Source organism: Podarcis erhardii (genome assembly GCF_964252035.2).
Source record: "Podarcis erhardii genome assembly, chromosome: 6".
Classification (NCBI taxonomy): domain Eukaryota; kingdom Metazoa; phylum Chordata; class Lepidosauria; order Squamata; family Lacertidae; genus Podarcis; species Podarcis erhardii.
In genome coordinates this window covers 89,774,797-89,795,811 of record NC_138510.1, presented here as the reverse complement: position 1 = coordinate 89,795,811, position 21,015 = coordinate 89,774,797, and the positions used below count along the sequence as shown (strand labels likewise).

Sequence of the window (21,015 nt, the reverse complement as noted above, 5' to 3'; positions counted from 1 at the left end):
TTTTACTCACCATGTAATTACTATAGGCATGATCAAACATTTCCACTACTTGATTCCTGCAGAAGAGACAAAAGCGAAAATGATTTAGCTGGTGAAGTAAAACCTTCTCTGACCATGAGGTTTAAACAGAAACAATTCATCACATTTAGGTCAAGCAGAGCACTGTTGCACCAACCTCAGTCCACCCTCATCAGCCTGCCTTTCTTACTATCAACCATACCAGGTTTGTGCCACTGCCTGTCGCTTTCTGCCTCCTGAACTGTTGCTCCTATAGACCTCAGGAGGGAGGATGATGGAGGCAAACCTGGAATCCATATGCTCTGCCTGTCATTCGCTCTGGCTCCATGTACTGATCGCCCCCCCTGCCTTCCACCCTACCAGTCTCAGTGGGCCTGAGCAACCACTGCACCAAGAGCTTTTAAGACTATCAACATGTAGTAAACAAGATACTTAGACTCTTATCAGTCATAATTTGTCAGTTCGGGGTATAAAGGAAAACAATACTACCTAAAGCTGCAATGTATTGTAAAAGACAAAGTATATTCAGTTAAAACCCAGCAAAGCAAATGATAGGGATGATAGCAGTTGTAGTTCAGAATATCTAAACTTCTAAAGGGAACCAGGTTGGGGAAGGTTGGCAGAACAGAAAATATGGCTTGCAAAATGTAGGGAAAGATCCTTATTTCCTCTAATTGCTAAAGAAGGCATAAGTGAAATGGTAAGTCTGAAAATGGGAGGGTGCAACCCCACTTGGACTGATTAGCATAGTTTCTTGGGCCCTCCAGGGACTCAGCTAGATTGGTAAAGAAAAAGTATTTTATATATATTGTATATGTGATACAACACTGTGACACCAGATGGCGCTGTGGAGTCCTGTCTTTCCCTACCAGATTTCCCTGTATGGGCTTACAAGGCATTTAACTGACTCACTTCTTTGATCCAGGCCATCTTATTCACATGGCTTTTATTTCCCAGTGATGCCCATCACAAGAATTTCAATGCGTGCCTATAATCTGTAGGTGTGCCATTTTAATCCATTTCATCTTCCTATGCCCTGTATCTAAGAAGAAGAAGTACTAGAGGCGCACCCATTTTGCCCTAGCTATTTTTCAGAAAGGCACATGTTGGGAAAGTCTGTTGTGAACAGTAGCCACAAATAATGAACCAACATTGAATATTTGCATAACTTGTCGAGGGTAGGAAGTGTGATGGATGGCATATTTCACACTGACAGTCTCAGAAAAATCCCACAGGTTATTGTCAGTGCTTCCACCTTTACCTCCTTTGCTTTCACAGCAGGGTTTAAAGAAAATGCATGAAACAGAAAACATTTGTGGCTCTGCTCTTTGTGTCCCTTCGCAATCCTGACATGATCATGTGCAGCATCACATGCCCTTTCTTTAAGTATCTATCTTGCCCCCTTCCTCACCTTGAACAATAAATTAAAATATATAAGCACCAAATAAAATATAAAAACAATTTGGAGCAAGAAATTTCATATATGAGCCTTTATTCCTTTATTTTAATAATTCACCTTGTCAGCAATCATTGTTCAATTTATGGACAATTCATGACTTCAATAGGGCATCGCTGCTGTGTATTTAACCAAGCATCATTTTAACCAATTCTATACCCTGATCATATGCATGTTTACTCAGAAGGAAGTCCCATGAAATCAATGAGATGCACTCCCAAATTGGTGTAAGATTTAGGCTGCTATCTTATGTACTTACTTCAGAGCAAGTTTCACTGAAGCATGAGGTTTACTTCCAAGTAAACATACACAGAATTGCATTTTACAGGAGCAAGAAATGCTTTTTATCTCTATCAGCTGGATGACACTTTTCATACCAGCTGCCAACTTGTCTGCTTGGCCAGCTGCACCGCTCTAGCAGACCAGGCTACAAAACAGGAAAACCCCAGTTCATGGGGTTCATGATTTGCTAAATCAGACCAAAGGTCCATACACTCCTATTTCCCACAGTAACCCACCAGGATGAGCCTCAAATAGCTGACAACAGATACTTCACACAAGATTAGACCTTCACTCCCTTTGGAAATGCTAACTTTTCACAAACTTTCAGCTCAAGCATGTGTAGCTGTCTACTGTAAGCTAAGCCTCAACTCTTGTACAGTATATGCCTATGGAGATATATAGACAAATGAGCAAGTGCTCGCTCCTCCAAGCAAAACTAAGTAGCAGGAGAGTCACAAAGTACTTATAGTCTGAGGAGACTGTTCACCTCTGGAGAATTTTGCATAATGAAATAGAAAAGTTGTAAGAGGAAAGCTTACTTGCACCACCACCCAACTCTGAGTTGTACCTAGAGAATAACCTTTATTTATAAAATGGGTGGTTTTGGTGGAGATCAAGACACACACACTTGCCACTCTTGACTTGAGTGAAACCCTATTATCTCAGACTTCTGAATACTTACTGGCCTAGTCACCTATAACAAACAGGAACTCCCTCAAGGCGACCAGGCAGGGAGGAGAAAAGAGAGGCTGAGAGGAGGAAGAGAAGTGACCAAAGACTAATAAAACACGTTTACAGTCTACCAAGATGAGGGAGCTTTATTTACAGCACTTCCTTGGCCCTCTTCTCAACACACCTTGCTTTATCTTGCAGCCTGCTCTTTCTTAGTGACACACTTCTTATTATAGATAGGTAGCCGTGTTGGTCTGCCATAGTCAAAACAAAATAAAAAAATTCCTTCCAGTAGCACCTTAAAGACCAACTAAGTTAGTTCTCGGTATGAGCTTTCGTGTGCATGCACACTTCTTCAGTTATAGATAGGTAGCCGTGTTGGTCTGCCATAGTCAAAACAAAATAAAAAAATTCCTTCCAGTAGCACCTTAAAGACCAACTAAGTTAGTTCTAGGTATGAGCTTTCGTGTGCATGCACACTTCTTCTGTGTATCTGAAGAAGTGTGCATGCACACGAAAGCTCATACCTAGAACTAACTTAGTTGGTCTTTAAGGTGCTACTGGAAGGAATTTTTTTATTTTGTTTACACTTCTTATTATTATTCCTCGGTAAAGCTTGGAGATGAGGGTTGTGGGTTCGAGTCCCATGCTGGGTGAAAGCCCAGGGGGTTGGGCTAGATGACCCTCGGGACCCCTTCCTTCCCAACTATGGTTCTAAGAACAAAAGCAAACCATGTCAGGTTCGCCTGACGTGTGTCCCCCACCTTTTCACGGACTACGAAACCCATGAACACGGAGACTCATTTGTCACAGGTTCTCTCCTTCCTCTGTGGTTTTTAAGCAAGGGCTGGATGGCTGCCTGCCAGGAACGACTTCAGTTGAGATTCCTGCGTTGCTGGGGGGGTTGGGCTAGATGACCCTCAGGGTCCCCTTCCTTCCAAACTATGATTCTAAGAAGGAAAGCAAACCATGTCAGGTTCGTCTGACGTGCTCCCACCCCTTTTTTCACGAACTACGAGACCCATGAACACAGAGACTCGTTTGACGCAGGTTCTCTCCTTCCTCGGACGGTTTTAAGGGTTGGATGGCCGCCTGCCAGGAACGACTTGAGTTGAGATTCCTGCCTTGCAGGGGGGGTTGGGCTAGATGACCCTCAGGGTCCCCTTCCTTCCCAACTATGATTCTAAGAAGGAAAGCAAACCATGTCAGGTCCCCCCCCCCTTTTCACGGACTACGAGACTCATGAACACGGAGACTCGTTTGACGCAGGTTCTCTCCTTCCCCGGAGGTTTTTAAGCAAAGGCTGGATGGCCGCCTGCCAGGAACGACTTGAGTTGAGATTCCTGCGTTGCTGGGGGGGTTGGGCTAGATGACCCTCGGGACCCCTTCCTTCCCATCCCTATGATTCTAAGAATGAAAGCAAACCCCGACAGGTTCGCCTGACGTGTTCCCACCGCTCTTTTCACGGGCTATGAGACCCGTGACACGGAGACTCGTTTGACGTAGGTTCTCTCCTTCCTCGGACGTTTTTAAGGGTTGGATGGCCACCTGCCAGGAACAACTTGAGTTGAGATTCCTGCGTTGCTGGGGGGGATCAGGTCCCCCCCCCCTTTTCATGGACTACGAGACTCATGAACACGGAGACTCGTTTGACGCAGGTTCTCTCCTTCCTCTGTGGCTTTTAAGCAAGGGTTGGATGGCCGCCTGCCAGGAACGACTTGAGATTCCTGCGTTGCTGGGGGGTTTGGCTAGATGACCCTCGGGGTCCCTTCCCAACCCTAATAGCAGCTGAAAGAACCATAAGGAGAAGCCGGGCTCAGGCCTCTCCTCCCGACCTCGGCAGGAAGGCTTGAGATTCCTGCATTGCTGGGGGGTTGGGCTAGATGACCCTCAGGGTCCCCTTCCTTCCCAACACTATGATTCTATGAACGAAAGCAAACCATGTCAGGTCCCCCCCCCCCTTTTCACGGACTACGAGACTCATGAACACGGAGACTCGTTTGACGCAGGTTCTCTCCTTCCTCTGTGGCTTTTAAGCAAGGGTTGGATGGCCGCCTGCCAGGAACGACTTGAGTTGAGATTCCTGCGTTGCTGGGGGGGTTGGGCTAGATGACCCTCGGGACCCCTTCCTTCCCATCTCTATGATTCTAAGAATGAAAGCAAACCATGTCAGGTTCGTCTGACGTGCTTCCACCCCTATTTTCACGAACTACGAGACCCATGAACACAGAGACTCGTTTGACGCAGGTTCTCTCCTTCCTCGGACGGTTTTAAGGGTTGGATGGCTGCCTGCCAGGAACGACTTGAGTTGAGATTCCTGCCTTGCAGGGGGGGTTGGGCTAGATGACCCTCGGGGTCCCCTTCCTTCCCAACACTATGATTCTAAGAACGAAAGCAAACCATGTCAGGTCCCCCCCCCCTTTTCATGGACTACGAGACTCATGAACACGGAGACTCGTTTGACGCAGGTTCTCTCCTTCCTCTGTGGCTTTTAAGCAAGGGTTGGATGGCCGCCTGCCAGGAACGACTTGAGATTCCTGCGTTGCTGGGGGGGTTGGGCTAGATGACCCTCGGGGTCGCTTCCCAACCCTAGTAGCAGCTGAAAGAACCATAAGGAGAAGCCGGGCTCGGGCCTCTCCTCCCCACCTCGGCAGGAAAGCTTGAGATTCCTGCGTTGCTGGGGGGTTGGGCCAGATGACCCTCGGGGTCCCCTTCCTTCCCAACACTATGATTCTAAGAACAAAAGCAAACCATGTCAGGTCCCCCCCCCCTTTTCACGGACTACAAGACTCATGAACACGGAGACTCGTTTGAGGCAGGTTCTCTCCTTCCTCGGACGGTTTTAAGAGTTAGATGGCCGCCTGCCAGGAACGACTTGAGATTCCTGCGTTGCTGGGGGGGTTGGGCTAGATGACCCTCGGGGTCCCTTCCCAACCCTAATAGCAGCTGAAAGAACCATAAGGAGAAGCCGGGCTCAGGCCTCTCCTCCCCACCTCGGCAGGAAGGCTTGAGATTCCTGCATTGCTGGGGGGTTGGGCTAGATGACCCTCGGGGTCCCCTTCCTTCCCAACACTATGATTCTAAGAAGGAAAGCAAACCATGTCAGGTCCCCCCCCCCCTTTTCATGGACTACGAGACTCATGAACACGGAGACTCGTTTGACGCAGGTTCTCTCCTTCCTCTGTGGCTTTTAAGCAAGGGTTGGATGGCCGCCTGCCAGGAACGACTTGAGATTCCTGCGTTGCTGGGGGGGTTGGGCTAGATGACCCTCGGGGTCCCTTCCCAACCCTAATAGCAGCTGAAAGAACCATAAGGAGAAGCCGGGCTCGGGCCTCGGCTCTCCTCCCCACCTCGGCAGGAAGGCTTGGGTGACAGGCGAAGAAAGCAGCGCCACTTCCCTGACAGGGCGACCTGCCCGGGGGCGGGGACCTGCCCACTCCCTCCCTCCCGCCGCCGCCGCTCTTACCCGAGGCGCCGCTTCTCCTCCCTGCCCATGGCCTGCGCGGCCGGGGCTGCCGCCAGCACCGAGGAGGCGGAGAGGAGGCCCAAGGCCAGCAGTTTCCAGCCAGCCCAGCGGCCTGCCGAGTCGCCGCCGCCGCCGCCTCCTCCTCCTCCGCCGTCGCTCCTTCCCTGGCCGCCAACCGCTACTCCGCTCATGGCGGCAGCTGCCTCGCTAGGCCCGGCTCTGTGCCATCCCCTCAGCGGTGCTGCTACTGCTACTGCTGCCGCCGCCGCCGCGACATAAGAAGGGACCGGCCCTCTTTTTTTCCTTCCCCCCTCCCGCCCTTCTCCGTCGTAGCCAAGGAAACCGAGATCCGGCCTCTAGCCCGCTTCCGGGTTTTCCTTTCCGGCCACGTGACCCTCGCGCCGCTCGCCAGCCAGTAGGGAGGGAGGGTTCGTGTCACGTGGCGGCCGAGCCAACGCGCTCCCGGATGCACAGACGTGGCCCCGGCGCGCGGTCCGCGCGCAAGGGACGCAGGCGCCTCTTTTCACGGCCCCGCCCCCGGGCTTGGACGTGACACGTCACGTACGGAGATTTTTTTTAAAAAAGGGAAGAGTAGCCGGTCCTTATTGTCCTGCGTGGGACTTGCGAGGCGCGTTTGTAGCTTTTCCCTCGGGGCGGAAATCAATAGAAGGAAAGAATTGTGGAGTTGGCTTTAATTAAATAAATGGGACTTAGAATGTTAAGAAAAGTGAATAAGATGGACTACAATTGGAAATTGTTTTAGTTTAATGATGATATTGGAAAGCTGTTACTTTTAATTACCAGGAAACTCAGAAGGGAGGGATTTGAGGAAGTCAACCAAGATGTTTAAAAGGTTGGATTTGTGAAGAATTAAGTTTGTTGTTATTGTTTATCTGTTTATTGTTCCCTCCCCCCCCTTTTTTTCATTTTCTGTTTTGTGTATCATTTTGCTTTGTGGTTAGATTGTGGAAAATCTAATAAAAATTATTTTTTTAAAAAAAAAAAGAATTGTAGACTTGGAAAGGACCCTTTGTTGTTTAGTCGTGTCCGATTCTTCGTGACCCCATGGACCAGAGCACGCCAGGCACTTCTGTCTTCCACTGCCTCCCGCAGTTTGGTCAAACTCATGTTAGTAGCTTCGAGAACACTGTCCAACCATCTCATCCTCTGTCGTCCCCTTCTCCTTGTGCCCTCCATCTTTCCCAACATCAGGGTCTTTTCCAGGAAGTCTTCTCTTCTCATGAGGTGGCCAAAGTCTTGGAGCCTCATCTTCACGATCTGTCCTTCCAGTGAGCACTCAGGGCTGAGTTCCTTCTTCTTGCAGTCCATGGGGCTCTCAAGAGTCTCCTCCAGCACCATAATTCAAAAGCATCAATTCTTAGGCGATCAGCCTTCTTGATGGTCCAGCTCTCACTTCCATACATCAGTACTGGGAAAACCATGGCTTTCACTATAAGGACCTTTGTCGGCAAGGTGACGTCTCTGCTTTTTAAGATGCTTTCTAGGTTTGTCATGGGACGCAGGTGGTGCTGTGGTCTAAACCACAGAGCCTAGGAATTGCCAATCAGAAGGCTGGCAGTTCGAATCCCCACGACGGGGTGAGCTCCCATTGCTCGGTCCCTGCTCTTGCCAAACTAGCAGTTCAAAAGCACGTCAAAGTGCAAGTAGATAAATAGGTACCGCTCCGGCAGGAAGATAAACAGCATTTCCGTGTGCTGCTCTGGTTTGCCCGAAGCAGCTTAGTCATGCTGGCCACATGACCCAGAAGCTGTACGCCGGCTCCCTCGGCCACTAAAGCGAGATGAGCGCCACAACCCCAGAGTCAGTCATGACTGGACCTAATGGTCAGGAGTCCCTTTACCTTTAGGTTTGTCACTGCTTTTCTCCCAAAAAGCAGGCGTCTTTTAATTTCGTGACTGCTGTCACCATCTGCAGTGATCATGGAACCCAAGAAAGTAAAATCTCTCACTGCCTCCATTTCTTCCCCTTCTATTTGCCAGGAAGTGATGGGACCAGTGGCCATGATCTTAGTTATTTTGATGTTGAGCTTCAGACCATATTTTGCACTCTCCTCTTTCACCCTCCTCCTCACTTTCTGCCATCAAGGTTGTGTCATCTGCATATCTGAGGTTGTTGATATTTCCTTCCGCCAATCTTAATTCCAGCTTGGGATTCATCCAGGTCATTGAGTCGAACCCCCTGCAGTGCAGGAATCCCATGCCCAACATGGGGCTCCCACGACCCTGAGATTAAGAACCTCATGCTCTACAGACTTGAACTATCCACACAGGACTCTCCTCCCTTGAGGTTTTAAAGCAGAGGTTTGCATGGCCATCTGTCATGGTCCATGGACAATTTAGTTGAGATTCCTGCCTTACAGAGGGGGCTGGACTAGATGACCCTCGAGTCCCCCACAGAAACAACAGTAGTAGCAGAGAGGGGGGAAATTAATGCTCTTTCTAACTCGGGACTTATTTGATATCGATATTATTCATATTTTATATTTAATAGCCCTCTGATACTAGTTCTTTTTTCCTCTCTTGTCTATTTTTTTTAACAAGCAATATTCTCCCCAGAAGGGAGGTGCACTGTTCCTGGAGGTACAGTCATATTTTGGGTTACAGATGCTTGAGGTTGCGTTTTTTCGGGTTACGGACCGCTGAAACTCAGAAGTACCAGAACGGGTTACTTCTGGGTTTTGGTGTCACGCATGCGCAGAAGCGCCGAATCGCAACCCGTGCGTGCGCAGAAGCGCCGCTGCGGGTTGCAAACGTGCATCCCACACCGGTCACGTTCGCAACCAGAGAGTCCACTGTACTGCAATACCAGGTCGATGCATGGAGTGGGCGGATCTGAAGGAAGGTGAGGACAGGTGACCTCACCTAGGCCCGAAGTCACCCCCCACCAAAGCAGGCTCAAAGCTTCTCAGAGCTTTTCAAAATCATTTTTCTCAGCAGCTAAAAGGCATTAGCTAAGCATCAGAAACATTCCGCTTGCTGTAACTAAAAAGATTGCAACAAAGGTAGGGAACACAGTCCATTGTTTCTCAGGCCTTTCTGATGCCTTCTGGCCTTGCTAAAGAACCACATTGCAACTTACTTTCTGTCCAGGAACCATGCCAGAACAAGAGATTGAAACATATCTGAACACTCTGAAACCCCTTTCCTGGGAAGGGTGCCAAGAGTCCCAAGACAGCTTTCTGTTCATGCTCAGAGGAACTCATGGGCAGGACTCCTGAGGGAGGAGAAAGGGGGAGGGAACTGGAAAGGGGTACATATGCTTGTTCACATGATTGTGAACTCGTGCATGCTTTTTGTGACTTATCACACTTGCTCCTTCTACCAGTTCATGGATGGTAGAAATAAAACCTTTTTCTCCGAAACTATTCCTTGAGTATCTGTTGACTCCCACTTCCCTTTCCCAGGCGCAATATTTTTCCCACCCGAGGGCAAAGCCTCATAAGGCTACAGATCAAGTCCCTATTCCATCTCCCAGCTCCAAAAAGACATTTAATATATAGTCCTCAAATACAGGACATATCAGATATTAAACCGATAAGAACAGATACTACACTTGATCTTAGCCAAAAGTCCGAGACAAGATGTCTGATACTAGTTCTCAGCGCTACGCTATTTTGTTCTCATGATATTGCAAGGTTTGGGTGTAAACATCACAAAGTTTGGGTGACATGAGAGGGTGCTTTGCAGCAGCCTTGGGATGTAGTCTGTTGTTGATATTGCAGGCTAGGGTTCAGAACAAGGCCGGTTTGCAAAAAATATCTGCCCCCTCGCCATGCAAATCCACCATCAAGCTACAGCAATTGCTCAGTTCTGCAACATTCCTTCTTCAGCCACTCTCAGAGCACCAATCCAGGATTCCGTTGCAAACTAAGGCTCTACTCACATTCATGAAAACCAATTGCATTTTTTTTTTTACACAACTAAGATTAGTTAGAATGACTAAAAACTCTTGCATTTATTATTTACTCGATGACAACTATGGTAGTTTTGCAAATTGAGGTTGGAAGTCGACATCAATCAATTCCAGCTGCTGCGTTTGTAAAGTGATCTTCAAATACGCAAATTTTAGTATCTGGAACGACAGTTTGAATGTCTTGATCGCATTGAGTAGTCATTATGAATTATTAGGTGCAAATTTTATGATAGAGAACACCAGAATATGAGAGAAGCGCCTTCTAGCATAGTAAGGCAGGAATGGGATTGTGGGTGAGCAATTTGTAGACTGCTCTGGACTGTTCAAACTGTCAATTTTGACCATGACTCAGGGCAAACATTTAATTTTCGCCCAAAAATATTAGGACTTTTGGAGCACGACCTTTCTAAAAAGTATATGACAATATGAAGAAATTATGTGACAGATCTAACATTCCTCATAAGTACCAAAACACATTTTAAAGAAAAGACACAATGGAAGAGATAATAATATTTTATTTTGGCTTAAGTACTTGAGAAATGTTAAAAACATTACACTGTGTTTCATAATTTATCTGTTCAGAAGAGTTAATCAAATGAAATAAAGAACCTACATAAAAACCCTGATACCTGGGACATCCTGCCCATGGGAAAACAATTCTTTACACATGAAGCTATTACATATTAGCTGTTGGTTTGAATTTTTCTTAGAAAGTCAGCTTCTGAATTAGCAAGACTGGGAGGGGGGGGGCACAACTTAAAATACAAGTTGGTTAAACAGATTAAACAGAAGAATTAAGGATTTGCCTTTTTAAGGCTGCAGTGCAAGATATGCTTCATTAGAAGGAGGAAGCATGCCCAACCAAAACAAGCAGGACTCGTTTCCAAAGAAACAGGGTTAGGATTTGATTACAAAATAAGCTTTATAGAGCTCCAGTTCCTGAAACCGAACAGGGAAAGCAGAATGACAGCATGTATTGTACACATCACTGTAAGCCAGAAACCAAAGCTTATTGTGAACAAGCAGTATTCTGGTGCATAACTGCATAATCACTCCTGATTTCCTCCTCCTCTAAGCTACAAGGCATGTCCTTTGGAGTAGTGTGATTCCCAAACCTGGAACTGTGACTTGTTTACAGAGAAAGAAAACCACAATCCCAGGCTTTACTTTCTGGAAGAGGACACTCTGCAAATCTGGGGAAATGGAATGATATAGCCATAGATATAAAATATCTCCAAAAATCCTTTCATTTGTTAACACTTTTTGAATAGTAAAGCAATGGTTTGTGACTGCAGAAACAAAATTACAGGTGTATGCAATTCAAGCATATTTAGGCAGCTCGCAAACGTCCGCTAAGAGATCAAGGATTCCTAATATTTAAGGCTGCAATCCTATGGACACTTGCCTGAAAAGAAATCTGGCTGAAATTGCTTCTCAGAGGACAACTGTCAAAGTTTGTATTTCTCAGGATAAAAGTGATAAAAATGTGGTGTATGATAAAATGTGGCGTCCATCGTTTTAAACCCTCACTGAAATTCTCAACTTCCATTATTTTCAAATCCAAATATAAAGGTTCTCCAAGACGATGGCTTTTCAGATTTCTCATATGTGATGCGAATGTCAAATATACCGGACACTAACTTATATTTTCACCAATGATAGCTTTCATCTCTGCCATGTTCAAGATACGCAAAATCAATTAAATGCCATTAAAATATATAAATTAACTCCAGTCTGGCTTATGACACATTTGCAATATGGTTCTTGGGGTTGCTGTTTTTTAAGTTGCCAACTCTTTGCACTCGTAGGTCTACCGCTCTTCAACTGAAGTAACTTTTTAATGTCCCCTTGAATTAATATACTGGTGTTGCCTATGTCAAATACAGACAATTCAGAGCTAGTTCCATCAGGTCCTGTTACGTTACGTTACGTTACGTTACGTTACGTTACGTTACGTTACGTTACGTTACGTTACGTTACGTTACGTTACGTTACGTTACGTTACAAGTTTTAAGTTTTAAGTTTTAAGTTTTAAGTTTTAAGTTTTAAGTTTTAAGTTTTAAGTTTTAAGTTTTAAGTTTTAAGTTTTAAGTTTTAAGTTTTAAGTTTTAAGTTTTAAGTTTTATGTTTTATGTTTTATGTTTTATGTTTTATGTTTTATGTTTTAAGTTTTAAGTTTTATGTTTTATGTTTTATGTTTTATGTTATGTTTTATGTTATGTTATGTTATGTTATGTTATGTTATGTTATGTTATGTTATGTTATGTTATTCTTGCATCATGGTAGCAATGCCAAACTTTCCAGTGGGTGTATCACAGACTAAGAGAGTACCACACATCTGGCACAAGTTTTCTGTGCCGCTCTGACCCTCTCCCCTTGCCAGGCCCTCCTAATTCACTCCAGGCATGTCACAAGATCCCTTTGCGTATGCCACTTGAGGCAAAACACACACACACACCCCCACACAATTTTGGGCATATTTACTTGGCAAAATAGAATCACTAAAAAGATGTTAACGATGTACAGTTATGTTTCTGAATCTATGCTAAGGATGAAATCAGCTTCATAGGTGCTACCTCTAAATTAGGACCTTTGTTCTGGTGTATTATTTGTTATCCAGATAGACATTTCTACCTTGGTTTTAAACAGCTGAACCGGCATATTTAACCACAAAACTAAGAGTCTCAGAGATAACTGTAACCTGTCCCTGCTTCTAGAATGTCCCAGGACCACTCCCTGGATTTTCAACTTGACTTTTTTAAAAATAAAAAAATTAAAATGTAAATCTCCAGACCTTTTATGTATAGAGGTACAAGAAAAAAATGTGCAGGCCATTTTCTACTCAATTGCTCATTTAAGAAAGACGTGTGCTTCTGGCTTCCAGCATTGTGACCAATAAGAGCAAAGGCATTTATTGGGGTGATCTGACATCGTGCACATTTTCCATGTCTAAAAGGATCGGAATAAATTATGTAATGTAACAAATATGCAAATCTCCTTAGTTTGCATAATATATGCATTTTTCATAATGCTGCTTTTCTTGGTATAGAACGTAGACTGTTGAGACAAAAATTGGTTTATTTTGGGGGTTTTTTAATGGCCCTGGTGAAAGCACCTAGCTGTAGACACGGGTTACAAGTCGCTGTAAACATCTGTCATTTTCTTTGGAAAGAAGGTATAAAGTGCTCTGCAAAAGGTGCAGAAGAATAGGATAGAGAAACCTGCCCCAACTATTCTAGCAGTTTTAAATATAGCAACCACAACTATGAGGAATGGAATCAGACCACTCCACTGTCAAAGTATCTGCCAAATGGGGGGGTGGGGGTGGGAAATCTGCCAAAGCTTTTAAATACAGATGCAATCATTCAGCTATATCAAAGGTCAAAACTACATGCACAACTATGTTGTGCAAGATTCCAATAAGCAAATCGTTTCACCCTGTCATTTGAGATTTCTCAGCGTTTTCTTCTTAGCATGTTTCATGCAGATTTTTACTCTCCCTTAATGGTTATTTGATTTTATCAGGTCCTTGTAAGTTCTACTGACCCCTGGCTACAGGTCTCATTCCCGTGCGTGGGTCATCGGCCTCAATGAATATATTCTCAGTTTTAACGCAATTTCAAATGTTTAATTAGTTCTGTCGCTGACAGGTCACTCAAATCTTCACCACTTTGGTGAGAGCAAGTAGTCTCTGGAGGCCAGCTTCCAAGTTGTGGGAACGAACAACGAACAAGAAGTAGTAAGTGGCAGAGGAAAGATGATTCAGACTATCAGCATTCTCAAGTAGCTGGAGATTCAACATGTAAGAGTGCTCTCGAATAGGATTTGAGAGTTTGAATAGACCTCTCTCTTCTTATTTTAAGGGTACTCTGATCATAAAACCTGCAAGGATGGGCTTTAGATAACCAAGATAACCTTTTTCATTTCTCAGACTGTAGCTCAGGACAGTTGCCCCCAGTATCTCCCCTTCCGTCTTTTCCCCCTTCGACTGCATCTTCTGCACTTGGCAAAGGCACATTTGCTTGCTTCAAATCTTCCTCCTGAGCAGAGCTGAAGCCTTTGGAGTCTAACTTCACTGACACCTCCGCATGGCTACCTTCAGTCTCTTTGGCTTCTGGAGGAACTGGCAGATTTATTGACGCTATTGCCAACTTTGCAATATTTAAAATGGACTCTTGGGCTTCAGCAGAGCAGGCCGGGAAGGTGAGAGAATCCACTTCGGTCAGAACAGAATGAAGAGGGGGGACTTCTGTTTCCGGCAAGTCAGATCTTAGATCTTCAACGTAATGCCCTGTTTGGAAATGGTCATCCACTGGGACTGACTTAAGAGATGGAAGCTCTTCTCTTTCCTGGTCATGCTTTCTAATTTCAGCATGTTGTACTACCTGTGACTTCTCATCTATAGGGACATGAGGAAGAGGGGAAAGGTCTCCTTCCCTCTGGCCAGATTTTTCACTTTCAGCATCTGGCTTTGTTTGAGATTGGCGATCAGGGCTGTCACTCTTCACATCCGTGTACCATACGCTGATCTTTGTCTCAGACTCTGCCCCTGGGCTAAGACCTAGTTCTTCACACACCTTGGAAGGATCCGGGTGAGTAATGTAGCGCCCTTCTCCAGAGACACTTGTCACGTTTATATAGTCCCCTTCCTCACTGGGTGGAAGGGAAATTCTTGTCACGTTTATATAATCCCCTTCTTCACTGGATGGAAGAGAAATTCTTGTCACGTTTATATAATCTCCTTCTTCACTGGGTGGAAGAGAAATTCGTGCCATGTTTATAGGACCACTTTCTTCACTGGGTGGAAAAGAAATAGCTGTTGTGTTTGTATCGGCAGCTTCTGTGCTGGGTGGAAAACGCACTTCAGAAGGTTCATGCATCTCATCTGTTTGACATTCCTCTACGTTCCTTTCCTCTTCCTTATCCTTCGCTTCTGCAGGTTCCTGTGGCATTAGAAGCCCACTTTCATGAACTTGTTCCTTCTTCTCAGACGGAGGATCTGCTGGCAGTTCAACAGTCACAGTCAGCAATCTTCTTATTTCATCCACACCTCCGAGAACCGGAAGATTTTCCTCTTCCTCGGGTACCTTATTTTCACTTTCTGTGCTTCCACCCAAACTTGTTTCTACCACAGTGGGAAGCTGTGGGTTCACCTTCTCTTCCCTTCCTCCAGTAGGAATGCTAGATAGAGTACTGGAAATCTCTTCACTTTTGTTCCTAGCCTTGTGGCATCCATCCTGAGCCAATTTTTCCGGGGCAAACACTTCATTACTCTGAGTGTCAGTAGCCAATGTCTCTATCAAGCTGGCGGAAGGCTTCCTAGCTGGGCTGGCTTGCGCTGATCCCGAAGGGGTCTTTAGATCACTCAGACTGGAAACACTTTCACAAGGCAAGTGGACTTCCTCATAAAGGTTATGTTTCTTCAAGTGGGCAGCCTCTTTTATCACTAAGCAGGAAATAAACAAAAACAAAAAAAGTGGGGAGAAAAGAAATTCAGTCAAAGGATGTGTAAGGGTGGAGAGGAAAGCAGGAAAACGACACACAATCCTAGAAAACCCAGGAGGTGGGGATTGTCCCTTCCCAAATAAATTGTTGATCTTGCTGGGTTTCTGTCCTTGAATCCCACTCGTGAATAAGCTTGGCTAAGTCTAGAGGGCAGAGGGGACTGGCAAGACCAGAGGTAAGGGGGCAAGAAACACAAAGGCTCCTGCTGGATGTGGTTGCGAGAAATAGGTCAGGGACATGGGCTTGGTGGCATCAAGAGCTGGGTGGGTGAACCAAGGGGGCAGGTATTGGCTGGGTGATAAGGCATAGCTTCAGGAGCCTAGACTGTCTCCACCCCCTGAAAAGTTCAGCCTGTTAGGGGGAAGATTAAGGGTCTGGAAGACATCTTAGAAGATGGAGCAGAGTCATTCTGTGTTGCTCCAGAGGGCAGGAGTAGAACCAATGGGAAAAAATGACAGGAATCAAGATTTCAGCTAAAGATTAGGATAAATTTTATAATGGCAAGAACTGCTCAGCAGTAAGGCAGACCAGCCCTGTAAAAGCTTTGAGGTTTATTGGGGGGGGGGTGGAACCCATAGAGTCAGTAACCATCTAAGGAGGCCCACCAAGAAGAAACTAAATGGATAAAGTGAAATTTCCTATCTTGAGAGCCACTGCCAGTTTCTTACTTCGCGGGATTATTATCGTTTTGTCACAGAAAGCAAAGTTACCTTTGAGGGCTTCGTCGAGCAAAGTTTGCAGCAAAATCTCTTCGTAGACGTTTTCGACTTGGATCACGTTGTTGTGCTCTGCAAAAATGAACTGCTCGTATTTCTGGAGCTCCTGTGTGGTGAGACACAATGTCAAGAGGATTAAAAAGGACCACGTTCCGACTGCAGCTAATCGGAGTTCTTCCTGCATGTGTGAAAGAGGCCCGACCCAGCTCTGTGCCAAAAGAAATTTCAGGGGGAGCGGGGGGGGGGGGATTTGCAGGAAACAGTGAGCAAGCCAAAGGAGCAGAGTTCTTTCCAACGAGGCAAGAAACCCAGAGCACTGGCTCAAGTTTGAGAGGAAAGAAAAAGGAAGAGCTGTTATCATTTGGCGAATAAAGCAAACAAAATGGACAGAATCCCTAGACTAGCTCAATAATATAGTGAGCCTGGAGATAAAAGGTAAAGGCACCCCTGACCATTAGGTCCAGTCACGGCCGACTCTGGGGTTGCGGCACTCATCTCGCTTTACTGGCCGAGGAGCCGGCGTGCAGCTTCCAGGTCATGTAGCCATTATGACTAAGCCGCTTCTGGCGAACCAGAGCAGCGCATGGAAATGCCGTTTACTTTCCTGCTGGAGTGGTACCTATTTATCTACCTTCACTTTGACGTGCTTTCGAACTGCTAGGTTGGCAGGAGCAGGGACCGAGCAACGGGAGCTCACCCCATCGCAGGGATTCGAACCGCCGACCTTCTGATCAGCAAGTCCTAGGTTCTGTGGTTTAACCACAGCGCCACCCACGTCCCTCAGCCTGGAGATAAGTCTGTACTAATAACTACTCTCTCCATCTCTCTTATCGGCTTCTTTCATGCCTCCTTTGTAAAGACAGCTACACCATCTGCATCTATTTCTTACCATTTTTGCTCTAAGGACCAATAGTGGCAGAATCTAGCTGATGGCTGACCAAATTTATTGGTTGATAACTTGGTAGATAGATAATGTAAGGAGATTTATAATTTCATAACATTCAGAGTATAATATGTGCTGGGAAATCAGAGAGAGGAGCTGAGGAAAGTCTAAGGGGGGATTCGAGGGGGGGAAGGGGGGAATAATGAATATGATATGTTTTGATAATTTGTTATGTTGAAATTGCTAATAAGAGCATTTTTTAAAAAAAGCATTCAGCTGATGGCTCCACAAGGGGAAACGACAGGCATTTCCTGCCCCCCGCCAAGCTGTATACTAGCTGCAAATTAGACACATCCGTTGTGCACACATTCTCCTTCGCAAAGACTATTATCTGTGTGTGGGGCATGGAATATGCGAAACAGCGGCTAACTAAGGAAAGACCTTGTTATGTACTGAGTGGAGTAGGATCCAAAATGCAGCAGTCTGATTGGTCCCAGAACAATAGGATCCAGAATGCAGAAGTCTGATTGGTCCACAGGAGCCACCCAATCCAGCTCCAGGTGGAAGTGAATCCGCAACCTGATTGGCCTACAGGAGAATCCCGGAATTAGCCAATCACATGGGGCCCATTGTGTAAATAATGTATATAAAGCAGACATTCTGGGGGAACTTCCATCCCTCCTCACCACTATGAGCTGAATAAAGAGCATGAAATCCACTCTCGACTCCAAGTATATTTCAAACCTGTTGAAAGGTAACAATCATAAAGTTGTAGAGTTGGAAGGGACCCCAAGGGTTACCTAGGTGAGCCCCCTGCAATGCAGGAATCCCATGCCCAATGTGGGGCTCAAACCCACAACCCTGATATTAATAGTCTCGTGCTCTGCTGACTGAGCTATCAAGCCACCTTGTGGGCTAGCGGTGTTGTGCAGCAGACTGCCTCTTTTAAAAACCTTTCACAGAACTTATTTCAAGAAGGGCAATGGAGCTTATTTCAAGTAGTTGCTCTGACATTGCCGGGGGTTGGACTAGATGACCCTCTGTGTCCCCTTCCAAGTCTAAAATTCTTTGATTTTATATGTGCTTCTTGTGCCTCCTGCTTTCACCCAATCAGATCTTACGCACCCCTCCATGCAAAGGAGATTGGGAAATGCAAGGAAGAGGAAATGCAAACGAATCAATTTTCCGTGCTGCCCATAACTTCTCATTATGACCAAAATGGCTCATATGTATGTGTGTATGATATTGTCCTTTCATATGGCTTCATCTATGTCTAGATCAGTGAAGATTCCCACCTCCAACGAACCTTGGATCAATCACTACATCTTCCAAAGTTGGTGCAGTTTGGTCACAGAATATGGAAAAGGGAAAAGGGAATGAACCCCTGGACATTTAAGTCCACTCAAAGGTGACTATGGGGTGCAAAGATCCTTCCCCTATGGTGTGGGCAGGTGGTCCCTCCCCCTACCTGGCCTGATCACCTTGGCAATGCCTCCCCAGGCGGGATTGGGCAACTGGCTGAGGTGGGCGGAGACCTCCAGGTATCCCACCTGGGGAAGGCAAAGCCAACCCTGTGCTAATGGTGCCGCACAGGGTCCCGGGGGCTGCGCGCGACCACGCAAAGGGCGCCCCCCCATTCAATTGTGCATGTTTTGAGTGTGCAAGAGGAACAAAGCTAGCGCTTTCTTCATAGTCCTCACACCTAGTGAAACAAGATGCTGTCTGCAATTCTTGTATTTTCTGTGTAGCTTCAAGGCCATTACACATTAGTACCTGCCCACTCCCAGACAAATGCTGCCACAGATTTCAGAAATCCATAATTTTTAGTATCTACTTTTTAGGCCAAATGTGCAGAAGTTTACCACATATTTGGTGTATGCAATTCCATCCAAATAAGTACAGTGGTGCCTCACAAGACGAAATTAATCCATTCCGCGAGTCTCTTCATCTTGCGAAGCACGGCTATTAGCGGCTTAGTGGCTATTAGCGGCTTAGCGGTGTTTCGTCTTGCGAAGCAAGCCCATAGGGAAATTCGTCTTGTGAAGCACCTCAAAAACGGAAAACTCTTTTGTCTAGCGAGTTTTTCATCTTGCGAGGCATTCGTCTTGCGGGGCACCACTGTACTACAAAGGAAGTAAGGGGAAAGGGGAAAGGAGGGAGCCGGCATTTGTCCACAGACAGCTTTCTGGGTCATGTGGCCAGCAGGACTAAACTGCTTCTGGCGCAACGGAACACTGTGACAGAAACCAGAGTGCACGGAAACACCATTTACCTTCCCGCCAGAGCAGTACCTATTTATCTACTTGCACCGGTGTGCTTTCAAACTGCTAGGTTGGCAGAAGCTGGGACAGAGCAACGAGAGCTCAGCACATCATGAGGATTCAAACCGCTGACCTTCTGATCGGCAAGCCCAAGAGGCTCAGTGGTTTAGCACACAGCGCCACCCGCCTTTATAGCTCCCGTGAGGCCACAGAATATAGAGGGTTGTCAAAATGTGAAACTCGTCTGCTTATATGGCTGTGGTCAGGAATACTCTTTGGGGTGTGGCGCAGTTGCCCCTCTCCATCCTACACTCTGTTGTTGGCCAGTGCCAGACTACAAAAGTATCTTCCCACCCTGATCATTCTTCTGATTGCAACCACTTGTGTTTTGTAATAGAAGTCATTGCCACAAATGCACTAGCAATGACTTACTATGCAGAACTGTACCTAACAAAAAGGGGAAAGGGTGTCTGTATTTGAGAAACACATCCTAAAGTCAGAATATATTTCTTTGGCTCCAAGAGCAAGAAAGGAGGATAACCAAGGCTTCATAAGCCCGTTCTGTGATTTAAAAGAGATTGTAATATTTTTTTGGAGGATGGATGGGGGCTAACAGATTGAGGTTGAATCTTGCCAAGACAGAAGTACTGTTTTTGGGGGACAGGAGGCGGGCAGGTGTGGAGGATTCCCTGGTCCTGAATGGACTAACTGTGCCCCTGAAGGACCAGGTGCGCAGCCTGGGAGTCATTTTGGACTCACAGCTGTCCATGGAGGCGCACGTCAATTCTGCGTCCAGGGCAGCTGTCTACCAGCTCTGTCTGGTACACAGACTGAGACCCTACCTGCCCGTAGACTGTCTTGCCAGAGTGGTGCATGCTTTGGTTATCTCCCGCTTGGACTACTGCAATGCGCTCTATGTGGAGCTACCTTTGAAGGTGACCCGGAAACTACAACTAATCCAGAACGCGGCAGCTAGACTGGTAACTGGGAGCAGCCGCCGAGACCATATAGCCCTGGTCTTGAAAGACCTACATTGGCTCCCAGTACATTTCCGACCACAATTCAAAGTGTTGGTGCTGACCTTTAAAGCCCTAAACGGCCTCGGTCCAGTATATCTGAAGGAGCATCTCCACCCCCATCGTTCTACCCGGACATTGAGGTCCAGCACCGAGGGCCTTCTGGCGGTTCCCTCACTGCGATAAGCCAAGATACTGGGAACCAGGCAGAGGGCCTTCTCGGTAGTGGCGCCCTCCCTGTGGAACGTCCTCCCACCCGATGTCAAAGAGAACAACAACTACCAGACTTTTAGAAGACATCTGAAGGCAGCCCTGTTTAGGGAAGCTTTTAATGTTTGATGTATTACAGTATTTTAATATTTTTTTTGGAAGCCACCCAGAGTGGCTGGGGAAGCCCAGCCAGATGGGCGGGGTATAAATAATAAATTATTATTATTATTATTATTATTATTATTATTATTATTATTATTATTATTATTTAATTGCCCATTCACAGTGATAAGCCCAGTAGCTTCAGTATGCAAATCCTTCCTCTCCTTTCAATTCAAACACAGGTATTGTAACTCACCGGCTTACACGCTGAAGCCAATGTCCGCTGAAGCGTGGGCAACGAGATTTGGATCAAGGCATCCTGAAATATCTTTTTCCGGGCGGTGCTGCTGTCATAGTCATATTGCTGTCAATTTAAAAATAAATAAATAGAATCAGCTGCGAGATCTGAATGTGCTGGCAAACGTCTCCCAGCTTTCTGCACAAAATAAAAATAAACCCCATCCAAAATCAGTGCACAAAGGCAATCTATAGTTT

The 21,015-nt window shown here is 46.0% G+C and overlaps 3 protein-coding genes across 4 annotated transcripts in view; 1 reads left to right on the top strand and 2 right to left on the bottom strand.

Moving 5' to 3' along the window:
- EDEM3 (ER degradation enhancing alpha-mannosidase like protein 3) overlaps window positions 1–6,225 on the bottom strand; it is a 37,495-nt gene extending 31,270 nt beyond the window's left edge. The window contains exons 1-2 of one of the 2 annotated variants that reach the window (XM_081865798.1): window positions 5,895–6,225; window positions 11–56 (exon numbers count right to left, since the gene is read on the bottom strand). In XM_081865798.1, coding sequence (XP_081721924.1) covers window positions 11–56; window positions 5,895–6,085 — 237 coding nt within the window. In that variant the 5' untranslated portion in view covers window positions 6,086–6,225. The remainder of the gene's footprint in view (window positions 1–10; window positions 57–5,894) is intronic. The other variant, XM_081865799.1, reaches the window with a different exon arrangement.
- NOS1AP (nitric oxide synthase 1 adaptor protein) overlaps window positions 1–21,015 on the top strand; it is a 226,750-nt gene that overhangs the window by 117,147 nt on the left and 88,588 nt on the right. The window lies entirely within an intron of this gene.
- NIBAN1 (niban apoptosis regulator 1) overlaps window positions 12,609–21,015 on the bottom strand; it is a 98,778-nt gene continuing 90,371 nt past the window's right edge. The window contains exons 12-14 of the mRNA XM_081865782.1: window positions 20,777–20,884; window positions 16,043–16,154; window positions 12,609–15,273 (exon numbers count right to left, since the gene is read on the bottom strand). Of these exons, the coding sequence (XP_081721908.1) occupies window positions 13,748–15,273; window positions 16,043–16,154; window positions 20,777–20,884 (1,746 nt within the window). The 3' untranslated portion in view covers window positions 12,609–13,747. The remainder of the gene's footprint in view (window positions 15,274–16,042; window positions 16,155–20,776; window positions 20,885–21,015) is intronic.